This window comes from Neophocaena asiaeorientalis, unplaced genomic scaffold (genome assembly GCF_003031525.2).
Source record: "Neophocaena asiaeorientalis asiaeorientalis breed wild unplaced genomic scaffold, Neophocaena_asiaeorientalis_V1.1 scaffold184, whole genome shotgun sequence".
NCBI classification, from domain to species: domain Eukaryota; kingdom Metazoa; phylum Chordata; class Mammalia; order Artiodactyla; family Phocoenidae; genus Neophocaena; species Neophocaena asiaeorientalis.
Window position 1 is genome coordinate 7,555,386 of NW_020185325.1, and position 20,035 is coordinate 7,575,420.

At 36.1% G+C, this 20,035-nt stretch overlaps 1 protein-coding gene across 1 annotated transcript in view; it reads left to right on the forward strand.

Moving 5' to 3' along the window:
- ADGRV1 (adhesion G protein-coupled receptor V1) overlaps positions 1-20,035 on the forward strand; it is a 510,622-nt gene that overhangs the window by 24,208 nt on the left and 466,379 nt on the right. Inside the window, exons 12-20 of the mRNA XM_024734350.1 lie at positions 1,550-1,676; positions 2,591-2,776; positions 3,531-3,711; positions 4,430-4,593; positions 5,902-6,025; positions 7,050-7,316; positions 15,382-15,508; positions 16,158-16,375; positions 16,889-17,632. Coding sequence (XP_024590118.1) covers positions 1,550-1,676; positions 2,591-2,776; positions 3,531-3,711; positions 4,430-4,593; positions 5,902-6,025; positions 7,050-7,316; positions 15,382-15,508; positions 16,158-16,375; positions 16,889-17,632 — 2,138 coding nt within the window. The remainder of the gene's footprint in view (positions 1-1,549; positions 1,677-2,590; positions 2,777-3,530; positions 3,712-4,429; positions 4,594-5,901; positions 6,026-7,049; positions 7,317-15,381; positions 15,509-16,157; positions 16,376-16,888; positions 17,633-20,035) is intronic.

Sequence of the window (20,035 nt, forward strand, 5' to 3'; positions counted from 1 at the left end):
TTTTAAATTATGAATGCATTTTTGAGAATTATGTAATTACATGTTTTGAAGAACTGAAAAATTTTAACTTTCCTTATAGTGTACATATAACCAAGAGAACAATTAGTGTCCTTTGCTTGTGAGATTCTTATTTAACATCTTTTATGAATCTTGTGGTTTAACAAAGAATTCAGAAGCAGGGCACTCATCTCTTCCATTGGTTTTTGAGTGCATCTAAGCAATTTCTTGCCTACATTCTCTCAGTTGTCGTATAAAGAACTTTTCAAAAATTTGCCTTTTTCCAAAAGGATAGCACATTAAAAATAAATTCATTTGTTTAATGCTCAGAATGGATTTTTATATTTCACATTCTGATCGTGTTTTTTTGTCTCTTAGCGTATGTAGACATAGGAGATTTTAATTAATTAAAATATCAATGTAAATGAAATATGGACAAATTTGCAATGAAAATCATATGACTGCATTAATAATCTAAAAAGGATAACTATCTTATTATTTGGATTATATCTTCTGTGGCCACTAGTATGCTAGGTATTGGCTGTCAGATTTCCAAAAGCTGGGGAAGGATGTTAATTCAGATTCTCTATTACACAGGAAGTGTGCTGTCCTTTTTATATATTAATTGTGACTGCATTGTAATTTTGAGGTCTGATCAGTGGTACTTTTTGATTCAATAGAAAGTGACATTTGGAAAGGTTTAGAACAGCTTGCAGGATTGAGAATTCTCAAAGAGTATGCTGGCTTTTAAACCTCAGAGCGTTACAGTCCTAGTCCCTTTGATCATTCTAATTATAGGCTGAACATAAAAACCAGAAATAAAAAACATCTTGGTTTAATATGTTCTTTTGAGATTTGTATAGGAATTGCTATAGCATGTCACGTATCTCAGATCTATTCTATTCCATTTTTTTTCATGTATGTCACGCATTTTGTTTTGTAATAAAACAAAAGAAAATGCGTGAGGTTAAAATCAAGGTGAATAGAATCATATTAAAGGTCACAAAATATTTCTAAAATCTAATCACTATTTTATTTTTGGTGTGTCTTGCTTTAGTCCAAGCAGTTAACCAACTTGTATTCAGTTAGTATAATCTTACATAATGAGTTTTTTTTTTAAAGAAATTCAAGTGTATGTAAAGTTAAAACAATTTTATTTAAATTATTTTTAAACTACATGTTACAAATTAACTTTTGCTAAAACTGGAAACAAATTTGTGAATTTGATACTACTTAATAAAATATATTTAAACCTTTGATTAATGTATTTTTAAGGTACATATGCAGTGTTTGGTTTCAGTCAAATATGAAAGAACCAGTGAATTCAGAAATAGAAGTTCTCCCATAAATGTTATCAGTAAAACTGTTTTGATCTGAAGTGATTTTAATACACTTAAATTCAACTTAAATTTCACCTCCTAATAACCTTCATATTCATTATCTGAAGTGTTGTAAATATTTTAAATAAGACTTCAAAATTCAGAAGTAAGACTATAGGTAGTCTGTAAGACTTAGAAAGCCTGTAAAACTTTTTCCCCTCTGACTTCCCCAGGGTCAACGTGGAAAACCAAGTGCTGAAATCTGGATATACGAGCCGTGACCTAATTATTTTGGAAAATGATGATCCTGGGGGAATTTTTGAATTTTCTCCTGCTTCCAGAGGACCCTATATTATACAAGTAAGTATGAAAGAAACTTCAATCTATTCTGTACTCACAGCTTCAAAAGAACAATCTCGAAAGATTTAAACTTTTGTGGACTTTTTTTTCCTGTCCTATATATGGTACTTTACTGGCAAGAACACAGTTATCATCACTATTATTGTTATAATCATATAGATAGCATATAATGAGGGCCTTCTATATTCTCTTCCCTGTTCTAAGCACTTTGTAGTCACAGCCCTTAATCTTCACAATGAGTTAAAGAGGTCTGTGCTCTATTTCACATTTTACAAACGTGAAAAAGAGACACATTGGCATTTCTAGCTGAGCCTTAGACAGACTGCTTAAAGTTGTGATGCCACACCTATTCAGTCCCAAATTCAGCGTGTGTGATTCTTTTGTTTTTTTTAAATACAGTTTTGAAAGGTTACTTTCCATTTACAGTTAGTACAAAATATTGGCTGTATTCCCCATGCTGTACTATATATCCTTGAGCCTGTCTTACACCCAATAGTTTGTACCTCCTCTCCCCCACCTCTCTGTTGCCCCCCCCACTGGTAACCATTAGTTTGTTCCTGTATCTGAATCTGCTTATTTTTTTGTTATATTCACTAGTTTGTTGTACTTTTTAGATTCCACGTATAAGTGATAACATACAGTGTTTGTCTTTCTCTGTCTGACTTATTTCATTCAGCATAATGCCCTCCAAGTCATCCATGTTGCTTCAAATGGCAAAATTTCGTTCTTTTTAATGGCTGAGTAGTATTCCATTGTGTGTGTGTGTGTGTGTGTGTGTGCGCGTGTGTATACCACATCTTTATCCATTCACCTGTTGATGAACACTTAGGTTGCTTTCATATCTTGGCAATTATAAATAATGCTGTGAACATTGGGGTGCATGTATCTTTTTGAATTTTGTGGATTTTTTTAAGGAAGGAGAATCTGTAGAGCTCCACATCATCCGTTCCAGGGGAGCTCTTGTTAAGCAGTTTCTACACTACCGAATAGAGCCAAGAGATAGCAATGAATTTTATGGGAACACAGGGGTACTGGAATTTAAACCTGGGGAAAGGGAGATCGTAATCACCTTGCTATCAAGATTGGATGGGATACCAGAGGTATGGGATTTTATTTTTTCCGTGTGCTTTTGTGGAAAGTTGATAGTATCTTGTATATTATGAATATAAATATTTTGAACATTGGCAAGGAGATACAGGAAAGGAAGTGGGCAAGAAAGGATTGAGAAGTGCTTATGTTTGGAAAATAAAAAAAAAACAAGCTTAAGAAACAAAGTAAGACTTATTCCAATTTGAATTGTCCATGTTTGTCGTACGTAAAGCAGTACCAAACAATCTGAAACGTTCAGTGTGTAATCAGTTTTCATCTCCTTTTAGGTTTATATATGTTAAACCTTATATTATGTAGTCTGTATTGACTGAACTTTCAGTGATACAGTTTTGAACTGAAGAAATTTTTCTGTAAAATTACCCTTCTAAAGGAAATAAGTTTTAGTTGTATATTAAGGGAATCAGATATTGTTCCATTATGTTTACATACCATTGCATATGTAGCTTTTACATTAATTTTATTTTATTTACTCATTATTTTAAATGACTAGATCATCAGTGATAAGGTTAAGTCTTCTTACAGTTTTAATATAGTATCATGGTTTATCTTTTCCCTTTTTGAATAATGTATACTTATATCTGATGTCTCTCTTAATTGATGGAAGGATGTTAAAAATTTAAAAATCAGCTTTGTTTTTTCAGTGAGTGGCATGTTTGTGAAAAGCTGATTCTTGAATATATATATTTTAATTTCCTCTGAAAATTTCAACTTTATATTTTTCCTAATTTAACATGTTCATTTTAGTTGGATGAACATTATTGGGTGGTCCTAAGCAGCCATGGTGAACGGAAAAGCAAGTTGGGAAGCGCTACAGTTGTCAACATAACGATTCTAAAAAATGATGATCCTCATGGGATTATAGAATTTGTTTCTGATGATCTAATTGTTACAATAAATGAAAGTAAAGGAGACGATACCTATAGTGGTAATTTATTCTACTTTTTATATTCTATTACTGTTTACTAAAGAAGAAATTAGTCATATGTTTAGTTTATTTCTTTAGTAAATAGTTATTTTTAGTTGTCCAACTGCTGAGAAAGTACATGTAGTACAGAAATTGGTGTTTTAAAAAATCATATTTAAGATTGCTAGTTTTATTTCTTACATAGTATTGTGATGGTGACTTCAGTTATATTTTGATTTCAATTAACCATATGTGGTAGAACTCAAACACTCAAAAGAATGAGTTGAGTCAAATAGGAATAGCTTTAAGAGTTACTGCTAGGGAACTATTGCAGTGGCACAAAATGAGATGTATTGATAGGTTATTTTTAGAGCTGTGTCTGTCTGGGTAAGAAAATCACTTTTGAGTATGCAGCTTCCTCTAGCTGCCCTTAACAAATATCCTTATAGGACTTTGTGATAGGTGTACCTAATTAGTCACCATTCTGCTCCTTTTGCTGAATGACTTTTAAAATCAAAAACTGTGATAGAAAAGATCAAGTCCATTTATTTTATCAATCGTATACCTACAGAGGGAAGACTAGGTTAATTTATATATATACCTTGAGGCTGGGCTAAGGAAATAATTGGTTTTTATTAAAAAGAGGGCTTATTTTTACTTTTATTTGAACAATTTCTTCACTCATTTTAAAATTGTTTAATATATGCTCATATATGTTATACCCATTTGTATTTCACAGCTGTTTATGGTGTAATAAGAAATCGAGGCAACTTTGGTGATGTTAATGTATCATGGGTGGTTAGTCCAGACTTTACGCAAGATGTATTTCCTGTCCAAGGGACTATTTTCTTTGGAGATCAGGAATTTTCAAAAAATATCACCATTTACTCCCTTCCAGATGAGGTAAATGTTACACAAATAACTCTCTCTTTTTTGCTTAATAATTATTTTTTAAAATAATTAAACATCTGGTAATTTACTTTGTCATGCGAGTATGTGATAAAGCAGCAGTCCCCAGCCTTTTTGGCACCGGGGACCGGTTTTGTGGAAGACAATTTTTCCCCTGATGGGGGTGGGGGTAGGCAGGGGGTGGGGGATGGTTCAGATGGTAATGTGAGCGATGGGGAGCGGCTGATGAAGCTTCACTTGCTCCCCTGCCACTCACCTCCTGCTGTGAGGCCCAGTTCCTAACAGGCTGCCGAGGCCCAGGGGTTGGGGACCCCTGTAAAGAACCCATGTGTGATAATGTCTGACTATAAGCCAAAATAGAAATATTATTTTTGTTTTCCCTGAAGGCATTTTTAACTCTTAGAACTGATAGTTGCTGGTGACACTGCGTAGGTGCCAAATATCAGGGATTCATACTTGTGAGAGAGGTTAAGCACTTGGTTTGTACTTAGGCCCTTTGAGGATGAGGGCACCATCTACCAAGTATCCTATGGTGCACTCTCAGAATCAGGACATTGGACCAGATGGATGGTGGATTCAGGGTAATGCAGAGAAAGAAGTTAGTAACAATGGGGTGGACCTTTCTGAGGGACACTGCTTCGAATAGGTATGGAAACCTGTCTCCTTTCCTTCATACTTGTGCCTCGAGAGACAAAGTTCCAACACTGTTCCATTTTAGGGTCTGGAGAAGACCGGCTTACATGGATGAGAAAGAGAAACAGTGTCCATCTGGGGAGCCATATAAGCTCAGAGATGTGGGGAGTCTCATCTTGTTAGGACAGGGGAATGAGGTCTTTGTGATGTACTTCGGTGAAACTTAAGTAAGGTTTGTAAGGGGCCTTTGAGAGCTAGCTGAGCTTTTGTTACGATTATGAATTCTGTTCTGAGTGTGTCAAAAAGTTATTTTTCTGTTCCATTGTTTTTCCTTAAAAACAATATATATCCTATTTTCTTATAGAAATAACTTAAGCTATATAGTATTTCTGTTTTTAACTTACGTAAGGCAAAATATCTCTATTTCCATTAAATTTTATAGTGAGTCAAAATAAAGTGACTGTTTGGATGAATGTACATTAAAATTTTGAGGGGTTCTGAGGCCTACTTGAATAATTTAGAGTGGTTCTGCCTCAGAAGTAGAAACAAACATTAGTACCGTTATTAATAAAGCTCTTTTTCAAAAAAGATAAAAACAATTTAGGAATATGTAGTGGAATTATTTATACAAATCACCTGACTAAAAGCATGTGTAACATTTTCCAAAAGATTCCAGAGGAAATGGAGGAATTTACCATTATCCTACTTAATGCCACTGGAGGAGCTAAAATAGGAAATAAAACTACTGCAACTCTGAGGATTAGAAGAAATGATGACCCCATTTATTTTGCAGGTGGTATTGCTTTCTTATTTGAGTGAGTTCACATCTTTCTTGAACAGTATAAAAATACTTTTTTTCAATAACTGTTTTAAGTGAACATTTTCAGTAAAGCACAATTGTTGTTTAAATAGGATTTCATAATTTGTTTGGATGATCATTATTCAAACTCTTTGACATTTTAACAAATACTTTTAAGGATCTTCTGAAGGAAAAAGCAAATAAAATAACTACTATTTTATTAGCTTTGTTCTCCTCCCACTTTTAAATTCCAAGGTATTTTCTTTCCATTGTGCAAAAATGAACACTCTTCCACATAACCTCTTCCAGTACACAGTGTAGCCAGTTCAGGGTCTGCGTATTGTACTTAATGAATGGTTACTTACTATAATTACTGTTATTTAAGGGACATATAAGTTGACGTATAAATTAAGGTCTCCCCATTTTTGCCACTTGAATGCTTTCTTTAGAACTGTCTTTAACACCTGAGATATCTTTTAGTTTTATTTGGTATCTAATCTATTGGTATCTAATTCTTTCTTAAGTCATTTTTGCAAGATGTTCAATTTATAACTGTAGGACTCTTAAACCTCTTGAGTATTATTGACTTATATTTTAACCTTCAGTTAACATGTACTTAATGAGTTAGTCCTGTGTTCAGTCTTCTACTAACCCTGTAGAAGAAGTGGCAAAAATAAAACCTAAGATATCTGGACCTATTCTCAAGGAACTTATGGTCTAAATTTGAAAATAAAGTGTATGAAACAGTAGTCAGAGGATTCCAGACAGTATGTAATTTACTGACAAATTGGGTATTGAAGACAATGGATTCCATAGGAGTCAAGGCAAGAGGAAGGCCATTGACTAGAAGTAATCAGAGGAGACCTCATGTAGGCGTTGGGATCAGAGCTGAGTCTTTAAGTAAAGACACAGTGGAGTTCATTTCTTGTGGGGAGCAGGGAGAAACATGTGATTTGAAAATATGGAGGTGGAATCAGAAAAGCTCACACGTTTCTTCTTATCTTTATGAATATTTCAGAACCTCGTGTAGTGAGGGTTCGGGAAGGTGAGACTGCTGACTTTATAGTTCTCAGAAATGGATCTGTTGATGTTGCCTGCACCGTCCAATATGCTACCATGGATGGGAATGCTACCGCCAGAGAGGGGGACTTTGTTCCCATTGAAAAAGGAGAAATGCTTGTTTTTGCGGTTGGAAGTAGAGAGCAGAACATATCTGTATTCATTAATGAAGATGATATCCCAGAAACAGATGAGTCCTTTTATATAATCCTCTTTAATTCAACAGGTAAATAAATTACATTTATGGCATATCTGTTGTTTCAGTGCTTTTATGAGATGACATTAAGCATTTAACTGTCACCTGGGATCGTTCAAGAGCAAAATTGTTTATTTCATTGCTTTCTTGAGGGAAGGGCTGAGGAATATATGTGTTGAGACTTCGTGTACCTGGTATACACTACGTCATTATTCTTAATCTTTTTTCACAATATAGCACACATAGAAAATTATGTTATTATTATATGAGGAATAGAAATCTTTTAGCTAAAGCTACCCTAAGTCTTTTCTAGTTATCCAAGGACTTAGGGCATCTGTAGTCTCTTCCCTCCTAGCAGGGTGCTGGGCATAGTGGTTGGGAAGCTGCATTCTGTGGGTGACTTGAGCCCAATTGGCTCTACAGCCACAATGCATGACAATTTGCAGGAGGGGAAATTCCTTCTTCTCCATGCTATAAATGAAGCAGGATGTTTTGTCCCCATTATATGGGTCCTGAGAATGTTTTGACCCCATCTTTAGTAAATTAGAGGGATTATAGCTTCTTTTGGTATTTATTTTATTCTTTTAAGAGTACATAGAGTTATTTTTTCCCTTAATCTTCTAGATTAAGAAGACATGATACTCCATCACCCCTGAATACGCGAGTGTGTTTTTTCCTATATACTAGGACATTTTCCTACATAACCACAATATAGCCACTGAAATCAGGTTAACATTAATGCAATTATTGCCTCAGACCCCATTCAGATTTCTCCAGTTTTCCCAACAATGTCCTTTCTAGCAAAAATGATCCTTTCCTAAATCATGCATTGCATTTAATTGCTGTCTCTTAATCTCTTCAGTCTGGAATAGAGTCTTTCCTTGACTTGCATGACCTTTGTAATATAGAAGATTACAGGGCAGTTGTTTTGTTGAATGTCCTTCATTTTGGTTTGTTTGATGTTCCTCATGATTAGATTCAGGCTTTGCATCCTTGGCAGGAATTTCATAGTTGTAATTCTGTGTTCCCATTATATCTCTTCTGTTGGCACATGATTTTGTTTTGTCCCTTTACTGCCATGTTTACTTTGACCACAGTTTAGGTGGTGAAGCCAGGCTTCTCTACTGTACTTTTTGTTCCTTTGTAATTAATAAATATTTTGTGGGGGAGATAGTTTATGTAAATATCCTGTTACTCATCAAACTTCCAATTTTTTCATTGATATATTTATCAGTATGGACTCATGATTTCTGTTTAATGCAGTGGGTTATATTTCGCTATCATTTCTTTTTTAACATCTTTATTAGAGTATAATTGCTTTACAGTGTGTTAGTTTCCGCTTTATAACAAAGGGAATCAGCTATACATATACATGTATTCCCATAGCTCCTCCCTCTTGCATCTCCCACCCACCCTCCCTATCCCACCCATCTAGGTGGTCACATAGCACCGAGCTGACCTCCCTGTGCTATGTGGCTGCTTCCCATTAGCTATCTGTTTCACATTTGGTAGTGTATATATGTCCATGCCACTCTCTCACTTAGTCCCAGCTTACCCTTCCCCCTCCCCGTGTCCTCAAGTCCATTCTCTACATCTTTATTCCTGTCTGCCCCTAGGTTCTTCAGAACCTTTTTTTTTATGATACATCATTGTAGTGTTGATTTGCATTTCTGTAATGATCAGTGATGTTGAGCACCCTGTCATGGTTCTTTGGCAATCTGTATATCTTCTTTGGAGAAATGTCTGTTTAGGTCTTCTACCCATTTTTGGATTGGGTTGTTTGTTTTTTTGATATTGAGCTGCATGAGCTGCTTGTATGTTTTGGAGATTAATCCTTTTTCAGTTGCTTCATTTGCAAATATTTTCTCCCATTCTGAGGGTTGTATTTTTGTCTTGTTTATGTTTTCATTTGCCGTGTAAAAACTTTTAAGTTTCATTAGGTCTCATTTGTTTATTTTTGTTTTAATTTCCATTTCTCTAGGAGGTGGGTCAGAAAGGATCTTGCTGTGATTTATGTCAGAGTGTTCTGCCTATGTTTTCCTCTAAGAGTTTTATAGTGTCTGGCTTTACACTTAGATCTTTCATCCATTTTGAGTTTATTTTTGTGTATGATGTTAGGGAGTGTTCTAATTTCATTCTTTTTCATGTAGCTGTCCATTTTTCCCTGCACCGCTTATTGAAGAGGCTGTCTTTTCTCCATTGTATATTCTTGACTCCTTTATCAAAAATAAGGTGACCATAGGATGAGAAGAATAGGTGTTAGCTCTTCTCTAAATGTTTGATAGAATTTGCCTGTGAAACCATCAGGTCCTAAGCTTTTCTTTGCTGCAAGATTTTTAATCACAGTTTCAATTTCAGTGCTTGTGATTGGTCTCTTTATATTTTCTATTTCTTCCTGGTTCAGTTTCGGAAGATTGTGCTTTTCTAAGAATTTGTCCAGTTCTTCCAGGTTGTCCATTTTATTGGCATAGAGTTGCTTGTAATATTGTCTCATGATTCTTTGTGTTTCTGCAGTGTCAGTTGTTACTTCTCCTTTTTCATTTCTAATACTATTGATTTGAGTCTTCTCCCTTTTTTTCTTGATGAGTCTGGCTAAAAGTCCATCTTGTTTAATGTATCATGTAAAGCTTGTGTTTCCTTATGTATTTTCAATTTGGATGATGTGTCCATTGGTGAAGGTGGGGTGTTGAAGTCCCCTACTATGATTGTGTTACTGTCAGTTTCCCCTTTTATAGCTGTTAGCATTTGCCTTATGTATTTTATTTTTTTATTTATTTATTTTTTTGCTGTACATGGGCCTCTCACTGTTGTGGCCTCTCCCATTGCGGAGCACAGGCTCCGGATGGGCAGGCTCAGCAGCCATGGCTCACGGGCCCAGCCGCTCCATGGCATGTGGGATCTTCCCAGACTGGGGTACGAACCCGTGTCCCCTAGCATCGGCAGGCGGACTCTCAACCACTGCGCCACTAGGGAAGCCCTGCCTTATGTATTGAAGTATTCCAGTGTTGGGTTCATAAATATTTACAGCTGTTATATCTTCTTCTTGGACTGATCCCTTGATCATTATGTAGTGTCCTTTTTTGTCTCTTTTTGTAATAATCTTTAAGTCTGTTTTGTCTGATATGAGAATTGCTACTCAGCTTCCTTTTGATTTCCATTTGCATGGAACATCTTTTTCCATCCCCTCACTTTCAGTCTAGGTCTGAAGTTGGTCTCTTGTAGACAGCATATATACGGGTCTTGTTTTTGTACCCATTCAGCCAGTCTATGTCTTTTGGTTGGAGCATTTAATCCATTTACATTTAAGGTAGTTATCGATATGTATGTTCCTGTTTCCATTTTCTTAATTATTTTTGGTTTGTTATTGTAGGTGTTTTCCTCCTCTTGTGTTTCCTGCCTAGAGAAGTTCCTTTAGCATTTGTTGTAAAGCTGGTTTGGTGGTGCTGAATTCTCTTAGCTTTTGCTTGTTTGTCTGTAAAAGTTTTAATTTCTCCTTTGAATCTGAATGAGATCCTTGCTGGGAAGAGTAATCTTGGTTATAGGTTTTTCCCTTTGATCACTTTAAATATGTCCTGCCACTCCCTTCTGGCTTGCAGAGTTTCTGCTGAAAGATCAGCTGTTAACCTTATGGGGATTCCCTTGTATGTTATTTGTTGTTTTTCCCTTGCTGCTTTTAATATTTTTTCTTTGTATTTGATTTTTGATAGTTTGATTAGTATGTGTCTTAGCGTGTTTCTCCTTGGATTTATCCGTATGGGACTCTCTGTGCTTCCTGGAGTTATTTCCTTTCCCATATTAGGGAAGTTTTCAACTATAATGTCTTCAAATATTTTCTCAGTCCCTTTCTTTTTCTCTTCTTCTTCTGAGACCCCTATAATTCGAATGTTTGTGTATTTAATGTTGTCCCAGAGGCTCTGAGACTGTCCTCAGTTCTTTTCATTTTTTTTTCTTTATTCCGCTCTGCAGTAGTTATTTCCACTATTTTATCTTCCAGGTCACTTATCCGTTCTTCCGCCTCAGTTATTCTGCTATTGATCCCATCTAGAGTATTTTTAATTTCATTTATTGTGTTGTTCATCATTGTGTGTTTCATCTTTAGTTCTTCTAAGTCCTTGTTAAATGTTTCTTGCATTTTCTCTATTCTATTTACAAGACTTTGGATCATCTTTACTATCATTATTCTGAATACTTTTTCAGGTAGACTGCCTATTTCCTCTTCATTTGTTAGGTCTGGTGGGTTTTTATCTTGCTCCTTCATCTGCTGTGTGTTTCTCTGTCTTCTCATTTTGCTTAACTTACTGTGTTTGGGGTCTCCTTTTCGCATGCTGCAGGTTTGTAGTTCCCGTTGTTTTTGGTGTCTGCCCCCAATGACTAAGGTTGGTTCTGTAGGTTGTGTAGGCTTCCTGGTGGAAGGGACTGGTGCCTGTTTTCTGGTAGATGAGGCTGGATCTTGTCTTTCTGGTGGGCAGGACTGCGTCTGGTGGTGGGGTTTGGGGGGTTTGTGACCTTATTATGATTTTAGGCAGCCTCTCTGCTAATGGGTGGGGTTGTGTTCCTCTCTTGTTAGTTTGGCATAGGGTGTCCAGCACTGTAGCTTGCTGTTCGTAGAGTGGAGCTGGGTCTTAGCGTTGAGATGGAGCTCTTTGGGAGAGCTTTTGCTGCTTGATATTACATGGAGCCCGGAGGTCTCTGGTGGACCAGTATCCTCAATTTGGCACTCCCACATCAGAGGCCCAGGTCTGACACCCAGCCAGAGCACCAAGACCCTATCAGCCACATGTCTCAGAAGAAAAGGGAGAAAAAAAAGGAAGAAAGAAAAAATAAATAAAAAGAAACAAAGTTATTAAAATAAAAAATAAAAATAATAAATAAAAAAGTTATTAAAAATAAAAAAATTTTAAAAGTAATTTAAGAAAGAAAAAAGAAAGAAAGAAGAGAGCAGCCAAACCAAATCCACGAGTGATAAAAAGCGCTAAGAACTATACTAAGAAAAAAAAATGACAGATGGAACCCTAGGACAAATGGTAAAAGCAAAGCTACACAGACAAAATCACACAAAGAAGCATACACATACACACTCACAAAAAGAGAAAAAGGAAAAAGAAAAGTACATATCTTTTGTGAAGTCTGAGGTCTTCTGCCAGCGTTCAGTAGGTGTTCTGTAGGAGTTGTTCCATATGTAGATGTATTTCTGACGTTTTTGTGGGGAAGAAGGTGATGTCCACATGATACTCCTCCGCCATCTTGAAGATGTCTCAGGAAATTTATTGCAGATGACCTCATCGTCTGAGGGGCCCACACGCCGCCAGGGTGACTACCTTTGCCTGCCGTCCAGTACCTTTCATGGTGACTGTGGCCGCCACCTCCGAGCAACTGACACTAACAACTAACTACTCGCCCTATTTCGCTATCATTATTTACTTTGATGGTCACATTGTCCCACATTTGGCCAGTGGTAGCCTGTGCAAGATGACTTCTTTGTCTTTGTGACCTGTCGCTATTATTCCGTGAGCATTTTCTTACTTCCTGGAACAGCAAGCTATTCCAGACTCATCTTATACTTTTCCTGTCAAAACCCTGAAATCAGTCATTTTTTTCAAGAAGCCCTGACTCCTCTTAGTGTGGAATGTTATTTATTTATTTTATTATTTTTATTTTTTGGCTGCGTTGGGTCTTTGTTGCTGCATGGAGGCTTTCTCTAGTTGCGGTGAGCAGGGGATACTCTTTGTTGCGGTGCATGGGCTTCTCATTGCGGTGGCTTCTCTTGTTGCAGTGCATGGGCTCTAGGCGTGCAGGCCTTAGTAGTTGTGGCTCACGGGCTCTAGAGGAAAGGCTCAGTAGTTGTGGTGCACAGGCTCAGTAGTTGTGGCTCGCAGGCTCTAGAGTAGTTGTGGTGCACGGGCTTAGTTGTTCCGCGGCATGTGGGATCTTCCCAGACCAGGGCTTGAACCCGTGTACCCTGCATTGTTAGGTGGATTTTCAACCACTGCACCACCAGGGAAAGCTCAAGAATGTTCTGTAGAAACCAGGACCTCTGCACTAGGTATGCTAATTATTATTGAGTTTATGGTCCTCCTAGGTCCTCTTACAGAGATAGGGAATATATGTATGTGTGTATGAATTTATGTATATACACATGCCCATTAACATCTGTAGTTCTGTACCCAGCTGTATACATTGAAGACCATTAGTTCACCTAGGGTCTCCATTTCTATCCAGTATCACAAGTTTTATTCTCGTTTTCATATTTATCCCTTCCTCCACTGGTAATGAGCAATCCAACTCCGATTATCTTTAATATCAATATATTTACTTATTTGATTAATTCACCTTGTGTGTAACCACTTTCCCATTGCTTCGTTTACCTTCTTCCCACAATGAGTTTGCTTTTCTTACTGCAGTAGTGTTCTAGCTTCCTGCTCTAGGCCAACCCCCTACCTTCATGTGGATGCCCTCCCACTCCACTCAGACTCCAACATCGAACCCCAAGCTTTTCTCTGTTGGAGATGCCTTCCTTACCCTGCGTGAGCTCTAAGCTTGTGTTGGGTCACTGTGGTGTCGTATCCCTAACTCACAGCGTGCCTGCGTACGTTGTGTTCTACCTCTCAGACTGAAATATTAAGAAAGAAGAAGAGGAAAAGAAAGAGATCACTTAATTTTTGTTTGTGCTGTGTTTATCATTCTCCCTATTCCTTTGTCTCTTTCTCTTTGTGTCTTTCTTCCTATTCCCCTTCCTCTCCATTATTTTCAGTACCACCTATGACATGTTGCATAACAAATGCACATTATAGCAGAACCCTGCCAAAATTAGGCGTTCTTGTTTTTATTTGTTTTTGTTAGATTTTATGATATATTTTAAGTTATTTTATTACTCCATAATGTCAGGATTTTCTATACAGTGATTTACGGTCTGTTTTTATGTTTTTTTCCTCTTTCCATTTGCTAATCATCAAGTAAGGTTGAGTACAATTGTATATTTATATAAATTATTTTTAATGTGCTGGTTTGCCACGTATTTCTTTTTCTCTAATTTTAGTTTTAGGTGTTGTCCTCATCTAATTTTCAAAGGTTTATTTGTATCAGTTCAGCGAACTTTGATAAATACCAATGACTGAGCATCTACCCTGCTAGGGGATGAAATTGATTAAGAAGCATTTGTACAAGGACTTAACAGTAATATTGTGTGTGTGTGTGTGTGTGTGTGTGCGCGCGCACCTGAGTGTGTATACGTGTCAGTGTGTGTGTGTATTAATATAAGGTGATAATCGCTATGCCAGATTGACAAAGTGTGAAGTGCTGTAGGAACACAGTAGAGGATGCACTTAACTTGGGAATTCAAGGAAGAATTCCCGGAAGAGTTGTTGCTTGAGCTGGGTCCTGAGGAGTGAAAAGAAGTGAATAAAGGTTGGGAAGACTTTTGCTCACAGAGGGAACAGCTCCAGTAAGAGGAAAAGCTATGGACCTCAGGGGAGTGATGAGAAGAGACCTAATTTATTGGCTGTAATGGTGCTAACATGCTGTGGAAACAATTGGAGTAGAAAGGAATCAGGTTCAACATCATAAAGATTGCTTTGTTCTATGTATGACCAGATCAGACTCTGCTGCCTAAAGGCGGAGATCTAAAGGGAAATAATTGGGTTGCCCAAAAGGTTCGTTCAGGTTTTTCCATAAGATGTTTTGGAAAAACCCGAATGAACTTTTTGGTCAATCCAATATTTAAGCCAGTGATTCTAATTAATATATCTTATGGGGTAATACTTTAATTTTTATGAAATGAAAGAATCTACCTCAAAATGTTGAAATTTGATAAAGCTATGTTTTTAATTTCTAATTAAACTATTGAGGTGATATTCCTATTGCAAAGAAAAATATGTATGTTTTTCAGTGAAGTAGTTCTTCAGTAATTAAACATTTCTTCAGAGACAGGTCACATTAAACTTATTTAGCCATCTCTTTCATTTATTTATGACCTTCAATGAGGAAATTCTTCCTGGAATTTGAACCTTATTTTAAACTGTTTCTTAGTTTAAAAATACAAATTTAACAATAAGTCAAGTACTTTTTTGTTATTTTGACTTTTCCATTTTTAATTTAGGTGATACAGTAGTATATCAATTTGGAATAGCTACAGTGATAATTGAAGCTAATGATGACCCAAATGGTATTTTTTCCTTGGAGCCCATAGACAAAGCAGTAGAAGAAGGAAAGACTAATTCATTTTGGTAAGCATATTTGGACAAGGCAAATTCAAAATTGGTTAAAATAAAATAAAATCTTTATGTATGCAAAAATTTGAAACACTGTTAATCTTTCAAAATTAAAAAAATGGTTAAGAATGGAATAATTTCAAAGTTGGTAGTCTGAATGAATTGTAAACTTTGTTCATGTTGTTTCCACTTGTTAAAAAAAACCCTGACGCTTTAGATGGAAAGCAGAAAATACTCTCCCCACTCTCCTTTACCCCACTTCTGTTCCTCGTCAAGACTGAGAGACTTCAATTATTCAAGGTCTTCTGGAATTCTTCTTTTAAATGATATGTGACTACCCTCACCCTAGGCTTTGCTTTTGAAGAACTTTTGCCAATTCTCATCTAAATATTTTTCGATTGGATTTATCTTAGACTTTATCTTTCAGTTTGGACTTCGAAGATTATGAATTTTAAGACTGCTTCTTTTTATTATTTAAAGTTCTACTTCATTCTTCCTTTTCCATGAGATTCTTCTTGGTTGCTCAGTAAGAACTGGCTGGCTGGTTTATATTAAAGCTGATAAATAGACAAAGTGTATTTCTGAGATAATACAGAAAGTTCTCAGTAGAGTTACTACTTATACATTTTTCATAAGAAATAATTTTCTTTAATTTGTTATACAGGATTTTGAGGCACCGAGGACACTTTGGCAATGTTTCTGTGGCTTGGCAGCTATTTCAGAATGATTCTGCTTTGCAACCTGGACAAGAGTTCTATGAAACTTCAGGCACTGTTAACTTTATGGATGGAGAAGGAGCCAAACCAATAATTCTCCATGCTTTTCCAGACGAAATTCCTGAATTCAATGAGTTTTATATTTTAAAGCTTGTGAACATTTCAGGTGCTGTGTTTTCTCATCTATTTTATTTTACCACCAAAATTTACTATTTTATGCTGGAATAATTAGAGCTGTATAGAAAATGCAGTTAAATGAAGTTTTATGGATGGAGACATAATCCATCCTCAAACTTGTAAATAGATTTTTTTTCCACACCAAATAGTATCTCAAACAAAACATTAATGGTAGTTAGGAAGTACAGATTCATGGTAGCTTAAATTTGGTCTTCATACCATAATTTAAATAATCAATTTTCCCATCACTTTTGGTTTTAAGCGTGGGAATTAAACCTTTCTAGTTAGTATCCTCTTTTCAGGCTCAACTGGTTGTTAATGAAATACTGAACCAGAATACCCTTGAAAATGTGGTGAAGGCCATATGGTGACACTATTGTTCATTGATTAACAAGTAAATTACTTAATGAGAAGTTTGCTAAACAAATTCTTTTTGTCTTCATCTTGTACTAGAAAGTACTCCAAATTCTGGTTTTTCATTCCTTATAAATTATTATTACAGGTGGGTCCCCAGGTCCTGGGGGCCAACTAGCAGGAACCAACCTCCAGGTGACAGTAATGATTCCATTCAATGATGATCCCTTTGGAGTTTTTATCTTTGATCCAGAGTGCCTAGAGAGAGAAGTGGCAGAAGATGTCCTCTCAGAAGATGATATGTCTTATATCACCAACTTTACTGTTCTGAGGCAGCAGGGTGTCTTCTGTGATGTACGAGTAGGCTGGGAAATACTGTCTAGTGAGTTCACTGCTGGTTTGCCTCCAATGATAGATTTTTTGCTGGCTGGAATTTTTCCCAGCACTGTGCATTCACAACCGCACATGAGGCGTCACCATAGTGGAACAGATGCTTTGTACTTCAGTGGACTAGAGGGTGCATTTGGAACTGTTAATCCAAAATACCATCCCTCAAGGAACAACTCAATTGCCAACTTTACATTTTCAGCTTGGGTAATGCCCAATGCCAATACGAATGGATTTGTTATAGCAAAGGATGATGGTAACGGAAGCATCTACTATGGGGTAAAAATTCAAACAGATGAATCCCATGTGACACTTTCCCTTCATTACAAAACTCTGGGTTCCGATGCTACATATATTGCCAAGACGACAGTCATGAAATACTTAGAAGAAAATGTTTGGCTGCATCTTCTAATTATCCTCGATGATGGTATAATTGAATTCTACCTTGATGGAAATGCAATGCCCAGAGGAATCAAGAGTCTAAAAGGAGAAGCCATTACTGATGGTGAGTGTTATCTTTACAATTAGGACCCTGAATTTTGAGTTTTTAAAAATTTTGACTTCTTAAAAAGGCTAGTGGGTATTTAAAAATCTGCTTATGTATTATTGGTTTATTTTTTTAAATAAAGCTACACGTCTACCAAGACCATAAGTTCTGTGCTGAGTGTTGCAGAAATGAATCAGGCAGAGTCTCTGCCCTTAAAGTACCTGAAATAGGCTCTGGGAGAGAGGTGTGCAAACAGATCACTTCAACACATTGTAGGAAGAAAGAAAAAATTAATAAGGAAGAAAGAAAAAAATTCCTCTTGTGATAGTAGGAGGGATGGGTGTGATAATTTCAGGTAGAAAAGAGAACAAAGGTGTAGAAGTGTGAAGCAGAGTATTGTATCTGGAGAACTGCTGTCAGCTCAGTGTTCTGGAGGTAAAGGGTGGTGGAGATAAGGTTAAAGAGAAATTAAAAGAAAATCATATTGAACAATCCAGCAATTACAGGGGTTTATAGTATCAGGAGTTAAATTGATGACTTCTATGGTGTGCTTTAAAGAGAGAGAATCCTTATCTTTAAGCTGAATTATGTGCTGTTTCCTTGAGAAACACACTTGTGTGCATGTTTATGTACAAATATCAGTTATTTCTGTTATAATCACCAGTTCCCTCCCAGCCCCTCTATCCTATAATTTGATTCTGTTTTTTTATTTAGTAGGAAAGTAGAGCAGAGCTTATATGGTTATATCTTAACAGAATATTTTCCTTCTGAACCTCCTGCATTAAATATCTGGTTGTATTTTTTCTTTCCTAGTAGGAAAAAAGATGGTCAAAAGAATAACATATACACACTACTGATTTCAGCCTGTAGAACTGTGCTTACAACAATCTGTGGCATTAAATTATGAATCTTTTTTTTTTTTTTTTTTTTTTTTTTTTTGTGATCCGCGGGCCTCTCACTGCTGTGGCCTCTCCCGTTGCGGAGCACAGGCTCAGGACACGTAAGCTCAGTGGCCATGGCTCACAGGCCTAGCCGCTCTGCGTCATGTGGGATCTTCCTGGACCGGGGCACGAACCCGCGTCCCCTGCATCGGCAGGCAGACTCTCAACCACTGTGCCACCAGGGAAGCCCAAATTATTAATCTTTTGATTGTGTGAATATATACATATGTCTGTTAACATTGATGTTAACATCAATTTTTTTGACATGATGTTAACCACCATGATGACATGGTGGTAGAATGGGAAAGATTGGGGAAAGTAAGAGCTGGTGTTTCTTTATGTAGCTTACTGCAAGGAACTTATATTGTCTATGTAATTTGTAACTTAGAAATAAAATTGAAAAGGTATATATATATTTTTAGGTTATTAATGAAATATAGGATATTTTATGTATATTATAAAATATACAAAAGTGTATATAGGTGTACAGGTAGATGAATTTTAAAAAATTTTAAATTCATCAGTTTCAGCATTCCATGTAACCAGCCCCCAGATCAAGAAACAGTGTTCCAGAAGCCCTCTTTGGCTCTTCTCTAGTCATTGACTCATCACCATGCTCAACTACTACTGCCATTTCTAAGAGCATAAGATTAGTTTTAACTGTTTTTAAAATTTATGTACATAGAATTGAGCAGTGCGTACGCTTGAGTGTCTGGGGTTTGTTCAGTATTGTGTGTGAAGTTCATTTTTGCCTATTGTAGATATTTCACTCTCATTACTATATAGTCAGTCCAGAACCTCTGGAGAAGGCATGGAGGCAATCCCAAGTCACTGCCAAACTCTCATCTTACATAAATATCTTAGTTGAGTTATTGGAGAGGGAATAAGTAAAGTAATAAGAATTAGTGAATTCCTCAAAAGGGTTATTATTGATGCATAGTAAAGAGTTGAGCTGCATATTGTTACTATCATGAAAAAGTCCTTAAAACTTATATAATGTTGTTCCTGGGAAGGAATATTTCTTTTTCTACATTTATTGCATTAGTTGTTTGGATTAACAGTTATTTTTGGTCCACAAAAACTCCTTTTGCTGAAGTCTCACAACTTCATGTAACTCAAGGTGAATTTCTAACAGATCAAGAATTGAAGTTCTTAAAGAATAGTAATACTAAAGTTTTAAAATTGTGACTGAATTGAATCATTCCATTCTTAGATGTGCAAGGAAATTTTTAGATTTCCCAGAAGAAATGTCTATCCAAATATATACATATACATACGTATATACACATACATACGCATGTATAACATATCCTTTGGTACAAAATATCTTAAATCCCAGCGATTACTTTACTGATTCATTTTTCATTATAATAGATAGCCTTTATTTAATTGTGTTCTAGTTATGTGAAAGCTTTACTTACCTAATAAAACTTTTTAATAAAATCGCTTCACTTCCTTTTTTTTTTTTTTTTTTTTTTAA